The sequence below is a fragment of the Haliaeetus albicilla genome, chromosome 19, assembly GCF_947461875.1.
Source record: "Haliaeetus albicilla chromosome 19, bHalAlb1.1, whole genome shotgun sequence".
In the NCBI taxonomy this organism is placed as follows: Eukaryota; Metazoa; Chordata; class Aves; order Accipitriformes; family Accipitridae; genus Haliaeetus; species Haliaeetus albicilla.
Window position 1 is genome coordinate 2,432,025 of NC_091501.1, and position 14,461 is coordinate 2,446,485.

At 51.2% G+C, this 14,461-nt stretch overlaps 2 protein-coding genes across 4 annotated transcripts; one reads left to right on the forward strand and one right to left on the reverse strand.

The window, feature by feature from the left end:
• Positions 1 to 923: 923 nt before the first annotated feature.
• On the reverse strand, positions 924 to 4,542 carry NOL12 (nucleolar protein 12). Its single transcript, XM_069807291.1, has 6 exons — positions 4,386 to 4,542; positions 4,177 to 4,282; positions 3,913 to 3,961; positions 3,333 to 3,475; positions 2,234 to 2,334; positions 924 to 1,554 (listed from the first exon to the last, which is right to left on the reverse strand). The coding sequence occupies exons 1-6, from the start codon at positions 4,460 to 4,462 to the stop codon at positions 1,383 to 1,385; spliced, it is 648 nt and encodes a 215-aa protein (XP_069663392.1). The 5' UTR covers positions 4,463 to 4,542; the 3' UTR covers positions 924 to 1,382.
• Positions 4,543 to 4,573: 31 nt separating this feature from the next.
• Positions 4,574 to 14,355, forward strand: LOC104316627 (arf-GAP with dual PH domain-containing protein 1). 3 transcript variants are annotated; one of them, XM_009917112.2, is made up of 11 exons: positions 4,574 to 6,086; positions 7,079 to 7,209; positions 8,119 to 8,210; positions 8,300 to 8,382; positions 9,118 to 9,230; positions 10,807 to 10,953; positions 11,378 to 11,461; positions 11,802 to 11,864; positions 12,375 to 12,446; positions 12,962 to 13,193; positions 13,281 to 14,355. In XM_009917112.2, the coding sequence occupies exons 1-11, from the start codon at positions 5,531 to 5,533 to the stop codon at positions 13,307 to 13,309; spliced, it is 1,602 nt and encodes a 533-aa protein (XP_009915414.2). In that variant the 5' UTR covers positions 4,574 to 5,530; the 3' UTR covers positions 13,310 to 14,355. The 3 variants fall into 3 exon arrangements, 2 of the variants coding, with proteins under 2 accessions (XP_009915414.2, XP_069663388.1); XR_011328812.1 differs by lacking the exon at positions 13,281 to 14,355 and adding an exon at positions 11,976 to 12,125 and having other exon boundaries at positions 4,575 to 6,086; positions 12,962 to 13,122; XM_069807287.1 differs by having other exon boundaries at positions 4,575 to 6,086; positions 13,119 to 13,193.
• The last annotated feature ends 106 nt before the right edge of the window (positions 14,356 to 14,461 follow it).

Consider the following 14,461-nt stretch of genomic DNA (forward strand, 5'->3'; position numbering starts at 1 on the left):
ATGATGGGGAGATACATCAGGCTGGTGCTGCTAGCTTTAGCAGCTGGTGGCCATCAGCATTGCTCTGATGTCCCTCCATGAAGCCTCAGGCACTGGTTTACTCTTTCCCTTCCCATTTCTGGCATGAGGAATCTATGTACTCGCCCACTGCTGAGTTGCCAATTTTCTGGTGTGGGTTTTGGCCACACAGGCCTTTTCTTTGTCATTTCCTTGCCAGTACACATGTGGCATGGGAGAAGACCTAGCTGACAGAGGCAGAATGGCTACCACCTCCTACAGATACGCCATGACAGAAGCCAGCACACTGCTTAGGCTCACCTCCTCCTCAGAGGATTCACTCACGGTTTTGCCAGCAGTATTCCTCAACTCCAACCCTGCAAACCTCCCCCACCTTCCTGCTGAAGGCATCCATGCTAAAAAACATATACTGAGGTCCAAAGAAGAAAGGCAATTAACTGCTGATGACTGCAGCAGCCCTGAGGTAAAGGGCAGCCTCTGCTGCTCCCATCCCAGAGAGGGCCACACACATACAGCAAGGGCATTAGGGCATTTCATACTCCTTTGTGCTATCGCAATTAAGATCAGCATATTCAGCAGACAACAGAATGAGCCATTCCGGCTCTGGCTGGCTCTGCGTTACCACAGAAATAGCTCCTAGCTATTCCATTTCCCAAGCACCAGTGGATTTCAATATCCTTTAAGCACCAGGAATCATCTCCCCTCTTTAAAGCTGGTACTGGTGTTTTCACAGTTGCTGTTATGCTTCAAGTAAGTCACAGATGTTTTTTTCTTAGCAAAATGACTTCATAAAGATTTATTCACAGTTACCAAATTTCACTTGGCACAGGTACCAAACAAAAAGTACCCCTGCATTCAGGTGTGGCACTGGAGAAGAAACACGTGAGACTAGAGGACACCATGTCTCCATGGAAAAAGGATTTACTGCACAGCAGAAATACCAGGGCATTGATGCACGAGCGGAAGCAGAGCTCTTCCAAGTCTCATAAACTGCCCTGACCATGTGCCTGTTGCACTCCACCCCAGATCCTCTCCTTTGATAAAGCCAAGTATCAGCTCTGGAAGGGGAGGCCCAAGGACAGAAGGATTATGCAAAACAGAGAACAGGACCCACAGCAGAAGCTTTTAGAGACTCCGTGGCACCCAGACACTTAGCTGGAGATCACTGCAGAAATAAATGGGTGGAGCATCTAGTCACCCTGGCCAGTGCTCAGGAGGTGAGAGAAAGGCTGAACTGTGCTCACTGCTGGCTGGTCAGAGTGCCAGGTAAACAAGGCCCTTGCACACAATGAAGAGGCCCTGAAGAGCAGCAGGCCAGATGTGGAGCACTGTTCCAGCTGCTGGTCTGAGCACTAGTTTCTCTGTTAATCTTGGTCGCGGCCCATTTTGCCTGTCAGCCGCCGTCTCTGAGTCTTAGTGGTTCGCCCCGTGCTGGATTTCTGGATTTTCTTGCGTGGGCCTTGCCCACGTTGGGGTCTCTTCCCTTTCGTCTTTTTCTGGCTGTGCATGTGCAGTGTGGCAGTAAGAGAAGAGATCCTGTGCAGGGCAGGAAGAGAGAAATGTTTGGGGAACAAAGTCTGCAGGAGCAAGGCGACACCACAACAATAGCAGGAGAGCCCTGTGTGGCCCAGTGGGAATGGATGCCAGCCATGGCAAGCCCCAGAGGAACTCCACTGTGCTGGGCATCATCCTGACAGGGCAGGAAACCTGCAAGTCTGCATGTGCAGTAACAACCAAAATGAATTTTCTGAGCAGTGGGCTGCCCAGCCACCACAGAGTTAAGTAACTCTCCGCATCCCCAAAGTAGTTGTAAATCCTGGATACTGAAAAATGTGGTGAATGTCAAAGCTTTAAGCTTTAGGGTCTTCTGACCTTCAATCCTAGAGACAAACCCTGCACCCTGCAATATAGCCTTCCCTGCAATATCTGCCGAGAAGAAGGACTAGGTAAACAGTTCAGGACAAAGCCCGCCCTGCACCGCATCCTCCTCTTTCTCTTCTTGCTGCTGCTGCTGTCACCAGGGATCAATGCCATGGAAATGGAGCGTTTGGGGCAGGCTTGTGCTCTGCCAGTGCCCTCTGCTGGCTCCTGCCCACCGGCACCCAGGCAGCACAGCATCCCCTCCCTGCAACCACACTGCTGATCTGGGAACGCAAGATCCTCCTGATGAGCATGCACAGCCCAGCAGCAGAGAGTTGAATGAATTCATACATACTTTTCAGATAGGAAGGGGTTTCTGGACTTCTTGGGCATTGCTTTTATAGGCTTGTTCACCACCTCTTCCCCTTTCTCTTCTTCTGATCCATCACTTTTTCCCTTAAAAAGGAAGCAAAAAAGAGAAGAAAAATCCCTATAGACACATTAAAACAGGCAGTCTTGTGATTCCAGTGTTTCTGCTGCCTTCTTGGTTTCATCCTGTTTTGTAAACCACCTAGTCATGGATGAAGTCTTTTTTGATTCTCCACGTTCCTTGCTGTCCCAATCTCAAGGTTTCTTATTGCAGCCACTCAGAAAGGGACAACCAGCAAGAAGTCCTACAGTAATCCACCCTAAGATCTAAAGACTTCAGCATGATCTTAATGGCCAAGCAACTAAAGTCTAAAGTATGAATTAAAGGTTTCATCTTTTTTCTTAAATTACTATTAAAACCTTTTAAAGTGGCTTTTCAGATTAGATGACGACCTTGTAACTGTACAAGTTTAACTGCCAAACACAGGCACTTCCCCAAAGAGCTCAAATCCAGCCACAAGTCATGAAGATCAAAAGGATCAAGTCAACCAGTGCCTGAAAGCCTCTATGAAACAAATAAGAGATCTCAGTTACAATATGTTTTGAGAATAAAAGCAACCACAACCAGAACTGAATGGCTTCCTCATATGTGGTCCAAGCACAGGATCACGGAGAAAGAATTCCCTCCTCGTGCTGATAGTAATTTTTCCTGGACAGGACACAGGAAAAAGGTTGAGGATAGCCCATGCAGCAAAGTCTGAAATCTTGCTGCTTGTGTTGCATCGGCTTTTAAAATACATTCTCCCCATCCAGCCCTGTGATACCATTCACTTGCACAAGGTAAGCTGGGACTCACAAAGGATTCCAGGAAGGTTTGGAGTGAGCTATCCCCACATAGGACATTTCTTCCTCTTTAGAGGCCCAACATAAGTTGTGGAGGAATGTGAAAGTTACAAGTTTCCTTTTCATCCCTGCTCCCAGCCAGCTGCAAGTTTTTGGGCATATTCAGGGAGCACCAGGCCTACCTAGCCAGCCCTAAGCACGTTTATGGCCAATACAATCAGAGACGCAGCAAGAGGCTTTACCACAGGGTTGGTCAGTCCCAGCTGGCGTGCCCCTGAGAGGTCCAGGTCACTGATGGTGGTCACTGTTACAACGTGGTTCGGGTGGTCGATGTTCACAGACTCTGTCCGCGATGTCACCAAGTGCTCCAGTTCATCAGCCTCATCTGGGGAGACAAGAAATCCTGTGCTGCAAAGCGCCCAACTTTTCACAAGATACGCTCGCTTATTCCTGCAGTGCCACGCCGAGGAGGAGTAACCCTGCCTTTGCATGCAGGGTTAAAGCGCGGGGGGGCTTGAACATCGGCACTACAAGCATGAAGGGCAAGCGCCTTCTCCCAGCAGAGAGGAGCTGGTAACACCCTGGAGATGTCCTCCTGCTTGCTCCTTTCTGCACAACCCACCTGAGCCCCTGCGCCAGCGGGTGTCCCTGCTCAGATCCCTGCCCAGCTTCCCAACGGGACACGGGAGGACCGAGGAGCTGACACTGTGGGACGGTGTGTGAGCACCTCTGCTCTTATCACCCAGCCGGGGGAGTCGGACCACGGGCGCCCACCTCCCACCCCTCAGGCGGCCGCCCCGCCGCCGAAGGCCCAGCACGTACCGAGCGCCTCTTCCCTCTCGCTCAGCATCTTCAGGTACTCCTGGTGCCGCTGAGGGATGGAAACAGGTCACTGCGGCACCTTTGCCGCTCCAGCCGCCCACCCTCCACCCGGGACGGCCCCTTACCCCTAGCAAACGGGGCAGGGGAAGCCCGAAGACCCCTCCTGCCCGGCGGCCTTGGCCCCCGCGGCCTGCCCCCCCGCTCATGGCGGGAGGGGTCGGACCCTTCTCCCGCGGAGGACCCAGGGGATGTTTGTAGGGATACCTCCTCCTTCATCTTCCTCTGCTCCTCCTTCAGCTTCCTCTTGATCTCCTCCAGCGCCGCCTTCCTCCGCTCCACCTTGCGCTTGTGGAAGCCGGTCAGGTACTCCCTGTCGCCGGCAACGCAGAAACAGACATCCCCCCCCCGCGGTTTTTAGTGACCCCCTTCACCGGGGAATGCCTCCCCACCCCCGGGGTCGGCCCTGGCCTCACCTCCGCCTCTCCTCGTCGAAAGTCACCACCAGCTTCCCCTCACGGCCGGCCGGCCCCTTCTTCTTCTTGCGCGCCATGGCGGTTCCACACAACTACTACCGCCGCCCGCCCGCCTCTTCCGCCGCCGCCCGGCCGTGAGGGGCGGCCCTCCTGCTCCGCCCGCCATTTTGTGCCACCCGCGCCTGGCCGGGCATAAGGGTGTTTTTTGGGGGGGAGGTTGGTTTCTTTATGAGGTCCTAAGCGGGAGGGTCTTGTCGGCTGAGCCGCTGTTGGGCTGAGGGTGGAGCGGCCCCAGGGTTTGGGGGAGCCCCGAGAATGGTGGGCTGCGGGGCGGGAGGGAGGGGATGGCTGTGCCGCTGCCTTGGCTGTGGGGCAGCTTGAAGGAGCGGAGTGAGGCAGACGTGGGGTCCTCGTGTCCCAGCGGTGTGTGGGAGCTGTGTGCGTTCCCTTTGCCCGCTCCTGGTGTGCTTTCTTTCCCCAGGTTGGGGCAGGAGAGAGAAGCCACCATCGTGGACCTCACAGGTGTCTCTTCCTGGCCCTAACACCCAGCCTGGGGTGGACAGGGGGTTTCTTCAGGCTCAGGTGCTTCCAGCTCCTGCTCCTCTTCAGCTCCCTCCAAGGAAAAGGCTCTAAGCCCGCTGCCTTGTGCAGCCAGCGTAGCGCCCGATCTTTCACCCCGAGACCCACTCTGCTGCTTCTCTATGAGTATTTTTACATCAGCATCTCTTTAATAAAGGTCGCTCATCCAAATATCTAATGTCTGCATTTCTTCAGTAAAGGTCTGAGAGTTTATTTCAAGCTATCGTCATTGCTTGGTGTCAGTGGCACCTGAGCTGCTCCTCTTAGCTGGGGGAGGCAAGTGCCAGGACAGGTCTTGGCTCTGACACCGAGTCTCCAAGATGCAGGACCTGAAAGAACAGCCATGGTTTCTGTAGTTGATGGTGGAGAGGGGTACCAGTGTGAGTAGGTGGGGGCATCAGGACTGCCGTGGCGTCTGCTGGCTTGACCAGCTTTGGCTGAACTCTTGAACCTTTCTTGCCCTCCAGTCCTCGTGTTAAAAATGGGTGTCATGCTTGCATGGTGGCCAGCTGACTTTGGTGGAAGCACTGCGGGGGCAGCCAAACACCCCCCCCAGCACACAGAGCATGATGAGTCCTGACACAGCCTGGTGGCTGCTCATCCACATCCAGGGCCGCCTGGCCTTTATCAGCTCACTTGCTGCTTGTGCTCTTTTCCTGGCCTGTCCTTTCACCAGCAGAAATGCGGAAAAACCAGTTCTGTGGTTAATTGCTGCACTTCCCTCCACGCCCATGGGGCAGGTCTTCTTCTCCTCCTCCTCCTCCTCACTCACAGTCTGGGTGCGCTTCAGCCTCCAGCCTCTTTGCCCCTGCCTGCACTCAGCCAGCTCAGGTGCACCGTCAGGCCTCCTTCCATTAACCTTACAGCTTCTCCTGCCTTCCCCTTTTTCCTCCATCTGCCAGAGCTTCTGTCTCTCTGGTGGCTCCTTCTCCCTTGGGCAACCCAGTGGGTTGGCCTGCAGGTGCAGAAGGTGCAGGCGGCTGCCCTCCTGGCCCTGTCCTGCCCTGCCTGGAGGGATAACGTTGGAAGTGATGGCCGGAGGCAATGAGCGGAGCATGAAGGCCCTGAAGGAGGTGTGGAAAAGAGCGGAAAACTCTTTGTGCGCCGACTGCGGGAAGCCGGGTGAGTCCCTGAGGGCTGCTGGAGGAAGAGTTGGAAGCAGGGAGCTGGGGCTGGTCTCTAGCAGCTATTTAGTGCTGGCTGTCTGGACTGCACAGGAGCTTGGGGTGGAGAGAAAGGAGAGGCATTGCTCTGGGTATTTGCTTCCTCTCCCTGGAGGTGAGTTGGCAAGGGAGGAGGAAGGAGATGCCACAGCGCTGGTGGGAAGAAGGGCCGGGACGTGGTAGTGCCAGATGAGCAGGGGCTGTGTAGCTGCAGCTCTGTGGGTTGTAGTTGTGTCAGATCTCAAATACAAACCAAGGTCATGCCCAGTCAGGACCTGACAGGAAAGCTCCCGGTGAAACCCTAACTGCTCCAGAAAGAAGGCATGATTCAGGAGGGCATTGTCTCCTCCGTGACTCAGCTCTGAACTGACAACCTGCCACAGGCACCTTGGAGGTTTCTTTTACTGAAGGGCTTGCTCTCTCAAAAGGGTACCCAGTTTGAGGTCCTACAAGCGCTGCTAAAAACACCCATCGTACTCCTCCCAAAAGGGGCATGTGCAGCGTACCACCCAAGCCAAATGAAGACTGGGCTAATTAGTACCATTTTACCTTCTTAAATTCTCCCAGGAAAATTTTGAATTCAAGGCTGCTGAGCTAAATACTGTTGGGGATTTGCTGTGTTGCACTAAACAGCTCCTGGAATCTTTTCCCAGTGGTGGTTTCATTTTCATCGTGGGTGACCCTTTACACAAAGGGGAGTTTGCAGAGCACTTTGGAATTTCTCAAGATTCAGGTCAATAGAGATTCAGATGAAGTCATTGAAGCAGGGGAAATGAGGAACTAATAGCTATGCGTTTTCCTGACTGGCATCTGTACCTTGGGTGTTAATTAACCAGCATGGATGAAACAGTGGTCACCCAGCTCTCTGTCTCTCAGGACTACATTCTCAGTTGAGGCATATCTCCCAGGGGAATTTACCACTTCTAGTCATACCCTTTTTTATACTCTCAGATCCTGACTGGGCATCCTCTACTTTGGGTGTCTTTATATGCCTCAGCTGTTCAGGAATTCACCGCAACATCCCTAGCATCAGCAAAGTCAAATCCCTGAAGATGGACCACTGGGATGATGCTCAGGTGCAGGTGAGATCATTATTCCCACTATTATGTCAGGTGATTTGGGTCTAGGCCATACACTAACTGTCCTGGGAAAATCAGCCCTTTGTCCTCACAGAGTTGGAGATTTAATCTGATTTAATCTGTCCCTTTGCTACTCATGCTCTGGATACTCAAGTGGGGATAACTCCCCATAACCCACTGAGAGATGTAGAATGCACATGCCTTATGTATCTCCCCATGTCCTGTTGCTTTATGGCAAAGGCAGAGCTCTTGCAATGTATCTTGCCAAGGCTCAGGGTCTTTGTCACTCCAGATTACTCATTTCCCACTTGCCAGCACCATCCAGCCTCAATGTCTTCTCTTGGTTTCAGCAGTACGAGGGGAAAACCTGGGGCAATTCCATGCTCAGAGAAGTTTCCAGATATAATGTGATCTCTTGAGAAAAATGGCATTTATGGGAACTTGACTTCTCCCTGTTCCACACCCCTCAACCCATTAATCTTCAGAGGACTGAAAAAATTTTCTGGAGATCCAAAGAAAATAATCTGTATCTCGCTGCTCTTTGGAGAAGAGCAAAGAGGTTTGGAATGTCCTCCTAGACAGCATTGCAGAGCTGTTGTTGAACTCGGTCCCCCCTGAGCTGTGGGGCATGGCAGCAAATCCAGGGAATGTGTGTTCACCCAGCCCCGTGGAAGTGACATTTATGGCATTCTGTTGATTCAGGTGCAATCACTGTAACTTCTGAGAGTAGACAAGTCCTTTGAGACCCACTTTTCTTTAGCCAGACTTTGCTGGGATGTTGCAACAGAGGGGAAAGAGAATTCTCCATTAGAGCTTGATGTGCATCTAGCCCTGTAGTGGGTCAGGAAAGAAAAAGGTCCAACATGTGCCTGTATCAAAGGGAAGGCGCTAACTCTCTGTCTAACTCTGCAGTTTCTGGCCAAGCATGGGAATGCTGTGACTAAAGCCACATATGAAGCTCACATCCCTATTTACTATTACCAGCCAAACTACAATGACTGCCAGTAAGTTGCTGCATACAGAAGAAAAGGGGGAAGGGCGTTTCTGGGTTCTCCTAGTTCGTTTCTGAGCTACCTGTCACCTCTCTCCCTAGAGTGCTGAGAGAACAGTGGATACGGGCCAAATATGAACGCAAAGAGTTCACCGAGCTGGGAAAACACCTGCCGTATTCTGATGGTAAGAGCAGAGCACAGCATCAAAATATCCTGCCTGTTGCCTTGGCTGGAAGCTTTTGAGCACCATGAGTTTAAAGCTCATACTGTCAGTGTTGCAAATCCCACAAGTACTCCCAAGAACCCAGCTGGTACTTACAGGGCATTGTTTTGGGGGGGGTGTTAAATTGTGGGCAGCATAAGTTGGCACTGCCACGGGTTGCTTCCAAGCCTGGTATTACCGGCTGGCATTTTTCAAAGGCGTTTGCTGTCCTGGTGGAGCCAGACCTCTGCAGTAAGGAATTTCTGTCCTGCTGCATGCCACCCCCTCCAACCCTGGCAGTTGTCTTTGAAATGTCACTGCCAGTGCTGTGACACAAGGCGCTGGAGCCCAAGGGCCTGCAGAGTCAAGTGGGAAGAGTTCTGGTCCAACGCCAGGGTCTGCGTGGGCCAGGACTCTGGTGTTCACAGGAGAGATGGCTCTCACACTGTCAGAGGCAGTAATGGGAGCCAGACTAGGAGGTGGGAAGCATCTAGGAGTGTCTTCTGGTAACTGTTTATCTGGGCTGCAAACCTAGGAACACCACCACCTTCAGCTGTAAGTCAGAGGTGAGACATCTCCTTCTCAAGTGTTCTCAGCAATAGTCTATCATGTGCTTTATCCCAGAGGTGTGGCTGGGAACCCCAGGCTGCATGCAGCTCTCTGATGCCTACCATGCCTGTGGGGGGATGCTCTTAAACGTGGCCTTTCTGCTCCTAGGGGTGAAGGAAGGTATCCTCTGGAAGCGAGGTCGAGACAATGGGCAGTTCCTACCCCGCAAGTTCCTCTTGTCTGAGAGAGAGGGGTGTCTGAAGTATTTCACCAAGCAGGATGTGAGTATGGTGGTCAACTCCCACCTTGGAGTGTACTCCACCCAGGGCAGTGGGGTCACAAAGATGTTTCTATTTCCTATGCATGTTTCTGAGGTTGCCTTGCTCATCCCAGGCCAGGGATGATAACAAAACATGTCACTGAGGAGTGGGGTTCCCTTCCTACTGTCAGGGTGACATTTCCCCACATTCTCCCTTTGTGCTTCCCTACACCCCTCCCTCACTGCTGATAAAAGGGCTGATCTTTCACTTCACCCCTTATCTATTTGCCTGGCTGTGTAATCCTGCACCACCCCTGGAACCAACCTCACCCCACTGTGAGCCAAATTGGCAAAAACCTGTTGTTTGGTTTGTTTTGAGGAGGGCTACCTGTCTGCTAGTTCATCTCCCTGAAATGAATGCGGCAAGGGAGGAAATGGCTTGCGATAGGGAGGAGCAGGAGATGCCATCCAGAGAGACCTGGACAAGCTTGAAAAGAGGGCCCATGTAAACCTCATGAGGTTCAACAAGGCCAAGTGCAAGGTCCTGCATCTGGGTTGGGGCAACCCCTGGTATCAATACCGGCTGGGGGTTGAAGGGATTGAGAGCAGCCTTGTGGAGAAGGACTTGGGGGTACTGGTAGATGAAAAGCTGAACATGAGCTGGCAATGTGTGCTCGCAGCCCAGAAAGCCAACCTTATCCTGGGCTGCATCAAAAGAAGCGTGGCCAGCAGGTCAAGGGAGGGGATTCTCCCCCTCTACTCTGTTCTGGTGAGATCCCACCTGGATTACTGCATTCAGCTCTGGGGCCCCCAGCATAAGAAGGACATGAACCTGTTGGAGCAGGTCCAGAGGAAGGCTACAAAAATGATCAGTGGGTTGGAACATCTCTCCTATGAAGAAAGGCTGAGAGAGTTGAGCTTTTTCAGCCCAGAGAAGAGAAGGCTCTGGGGAGACCTTATTGCGGCCCTTCAGTACTTAAAGAGGGCTTATAAGAAAGATGGGGACAGACTTTTTAGCAGGGCCTGTTATGACAGGACAAGTGGTAATGGTTTTAAACTAAAAGAGGGTAGATCTAGACTAGATCGAAGGAAAACATTTTTTACAATGAGAGTGGTGAAACACTGGCACAGGTTGCCCAAAGAGGTGGTAGATGCCCCATCCCTGGAACCATTCCAGGTCAGGTTGGATGGGGCTCTGAGCAACGTGATCTGGTTGAAGATGTCCCTGCTTATTGCAGGAGGGTTGGACTAGATGACCTTTAAAGGTCCCTTCCAAACTATTCTATGGTTCTAGAAGTAGGCTCTTTCCTTTTGAGGTCAGTTAGCCTTTAGACTGGCTCAGCTGTAAAGTCAGATACACTCTCAGTGTTTCACTGGCAGTTCCAGGGTGGGCACAGCTCAAATCTAAATTGGAGGGACTGGGCCACTGGTTGGGCTTGAGCACGCCACACAGTGAAGGGAGTGTGTGCTACAACAGTTTTGTTGGGAAGGGGCAGTTATTACCTTTTAAAATCCTCTAACCCTGTCTTACCCCACTAAGTCAGTAGCTCAGGTCCTTTTCCCACTAGGATTGCTGACCAAGACCATTCTGTTTTCAGGCCAAAGAACCCAAAATCAATGTTAAAATAGATGTCATCAATGCTACGTTCCAGCCAGTGAAGATTGGGAACCCCAATGGCCTGCAGATCACCTATCTCAAAGACAACAAGACCCGGAATATATTTGTCTACCATGAAAGTGGAAAGGTATCTGGTTTTAGCATCAAACACTGCAAAGCACTGAGGTGATTTGAGAAGCTGCTAATGTTAAATAGTCTGAAGCATGGGTAGAATGGGGGGTGTGTGAGTTGCTGTAGGTAACAGTGGGGGTTCTGGCTCTGTGTTTGTGTGTCTGTGAGAGGGTTTTGCTGCAGGGAGCAGGGCAGGAGCACTGGCTGAGTTGGTTTGTGTGGGAGGAGCTGCCGTAGAAGATGTGCAGGTGTGCTGCCTGTGCATGTGGGGAATGGGGCAGCCGTGCTGGCTGTGTGTGTGTGAGGGAGATGCTGTAGGTGCAGTGTAGAGAGAGCTGGCTGTGTTTGTAGTAAACATAGGGTTGGGTGCAGCTGGGTGAATTTAGATGGCTCGCTGTTGCTCTGGCTAAGCTTTCTGTCCCATCCTTTTCTGTTCTCAGGAGGTAGTGGACTGGTTCAATGCCATTCGCTCTGTGCAGTTCCATTATCTGAAGGTAGCATTTCCCATTGCCAGCGATAATGAGGTAAGGCAGCACTAGAGCGCAGTGCTGAGTCTCCTGCCAGTACTCGGTTATGTGATAAAAGAGCTTATTAGTTACTATTAGAACCCCAGGTACAGAAGTGGAAATTGCAGTGTTTAGATAGAGGGATGAGAAAACGTGTGTATAAGGGCCTGTGGTGGCCAGAGAACAACAGCTCTCTGCTGTTTCTGGGCTCTTTGAAGGCAGAAGTGACTCCAGGCTAGGCAGTTCTACAAACATTAATTTAAGAGGTGACTGAATTTGGGGGAATGGAAGGAAGGGGGGGGGGGGGCAAAAGCGAAGAAACATGACTAAGTGAATGTTACTCTTGTCTTTTTGTCAGATTAAAAATCGGCTGACAAGAAACTTCCTGAAGGAGGGATACATGGAGAAGACTGGTCCCAAGGTGGGCTGCTGTGGGAGAAAAAAACTAACAGGGACCTGCCAGAGAGCCACTGACCTTCCCTACTTCAATTTTTTTCTCCTGCTGTTTCCCCATTCCCCCCTGACTCTTTAGACACCCGTGGGAACAGTGTGTGTGCACCAAGGGAGGGGAGAATAAAAGGAAGGGGAAGGACATATGTGAAAGTAGATGAAGCCAGAGTCCCTGCTTTCTCCCAGAACAACAGATCTCTCTGCATGTGTCTGTGTGTGCGTGACCTTACAGGTATTTAGCGTCTAGATTTCTCCTGTCTCAACTCTGGGGTCCTTCACACAAGTCCAAGAGTTGGGGACAGCAGTTGGGGCTGAAAAACCTGATACTGATCCCCGCTCTCAGCTCAGAAAGGGCGAGGAGGAGGTTGCTGTTAAGGCAGGGGCTTGGTTCAAGCGGTTGGGATGAATTTTGGGTATCCATTCGCACTGCTCGCAGCAGAGGGCACTGTCCCCTTACATATGTCACCTCTTCCCTTCACAGCAGAGAGAGGCTTTTAAGAAGCGCTGGTTTACGCTGGATCACCGCAGGCTCATGTACTTCAAGGACCCTTTGGTGAGAGGGAGATCTGACGTCTGGCAGCCGCAGGCAGCAGTGCTGAGGGCAGGGTCAAAGTGCAACCAGAGTCTTTGCTCTGCAGTAAGGGGGTTTGCAGGTTCCCCAGCTGCTCTGAATAGACTCTAGGTCTTCCCCTTTCCATCCCACTTAGTTCATTGTGCACTTTCTGTGTTTGTTTCACTGCCTGCAAACAACAGGAACAGGGAGGGCAGTGGTGTAAAGGTGGTGGTGCAGAGGAGAGTGGCATGGGAGGTGACGTGGGGAGACAGGAGCAGCAGTTCTTCTCTCAGACCTCTCGAGACCTATGCTCTTAAATTTTCCTTTCTGCAGCTGCCTTTGAGCACAGCCTCCTTGCTCTTCTGAATACCCTGACCACTTTCAGATCTTTTTGCTGCTACATTCCTGGCCCTCACCCACTCTCCTCCTGTCCTTAGGTGCACTGCTATTATTCCCTGGTTCTTCTGGGGAATTCTGGCTTCTGTAAATCCCTCTCTTTCCCTCCTGATGTGCAGGATGCATTTGCTAAAGGTGAGGTATTTGTGGGCAGCAGAGAGAATGGATATAGCGTCCAGAAGGGATTGCCTTCGGGGACACAGGGCAACTTCTCTTGGCACTATGGCCTCACCATTGTCACCCCTGACCGGGAATACCTCTTCACCTGCGAGACAGAGACTGACCAGCTGGACTGGATCGCAGCCTTCACTAGCATCATCAACCAGGCCATGACACCACAGGAATATGCAAGTAAGTACCTGGATGCTGTTTCCTTCCCTTCCTGCCACTCCGGTTCAGGGTATTGCCCTAATGCACCACCTTTTTTCTTCACTACAGTTGAAGCCTACTTCAAGTTTAAATCCTAGGAAGCCGTGCAGGAACCTTGCTATGACTCGACTCTACCTGGACCTGTTGGGTGGGCTGTCAGGAGAGGAGACGAGATCGACGTCAGAGAAACACAGTGCTCTCGAAGCACCCCTTGAAGCACTTTTTTCCCCCATAGATGGTCCACTTTGTTCTGAGGGCCCAGTTAAGCTGCTTCCTTTCAAGTGCAAGACTTTGTGAGTGTGAAACCTTGGTGCAACCTGTCACTTAAATTGATCTGACTGGATGCTGGCAGGCCTTGCCTGTCAATTGGGCCTTGAAAACTTGGCACTTGCTGTGTTGGACATGGACCTAGCATTACTCCTGCATGAAACTGCAGACAGCCATCTGCCTTATGCAAGAAAAGAGCTGCCTGGCTGGAGCTACACCCCAGCAGGTTGCAGGGGCTGCTGGACTAGGAGAGACTGTTCCTTTACAAGAAATGGCTTCTCTGCTGGCGACAGAGATGTGAAACATCTAGATATTTGATCAGTTAGAGCTGTAGTTGAGAAAGGTCACTTAAAAGATGTAATCTAACAGCCAAATGTGAGGCCTGTTTCCTTCTGCTGTGTATGAGCTTGAAAGCTTCTTCAGACCTCATTTGTGTGGAGACCTTCCTCCAATTGCTGCAGAGAAGATTAAGAGATCCACTCAAAACCAGTGTGTAGGTATACACGTGTGTATGTGGATAATGTGTGTGTGTGTGTGCACGTGTAACAAAAAGTGGTGGGAGGTGGAATACTGTCATAGGGAAGATACTGTGAGGGATATTCATGCCATTGAAGTTCAGCTGTCAAATTTGAGTCTCTAGTCAAACCAATGGAGAGAGGTTGGGTCCTGCAGAGAGCAGCTTATGGCATGTCTGTTACAGAGTTCAGACTCTCTGTTGTCTTTACTAGAGCCTAGGAGTTGATGTCTGAAGATAATAATGCATGGTTCTCTACTCCCTCATTGTCTGTACGTCAAAGGCCTGGCACTTTCATTCTGCCCTGTACATTACATATGTTTATACTGTATATCACATATACATATAATTTTATGCAGTAGTGTAACAGGGAAGTTTGTATGTTCTTGTCCTTCTAGGAACAGTTAGCCCTAAGCGCTAAAGCAGGCTATGATTCATATCTTGAAGATCATTTCTTAAAGCTCTCCTG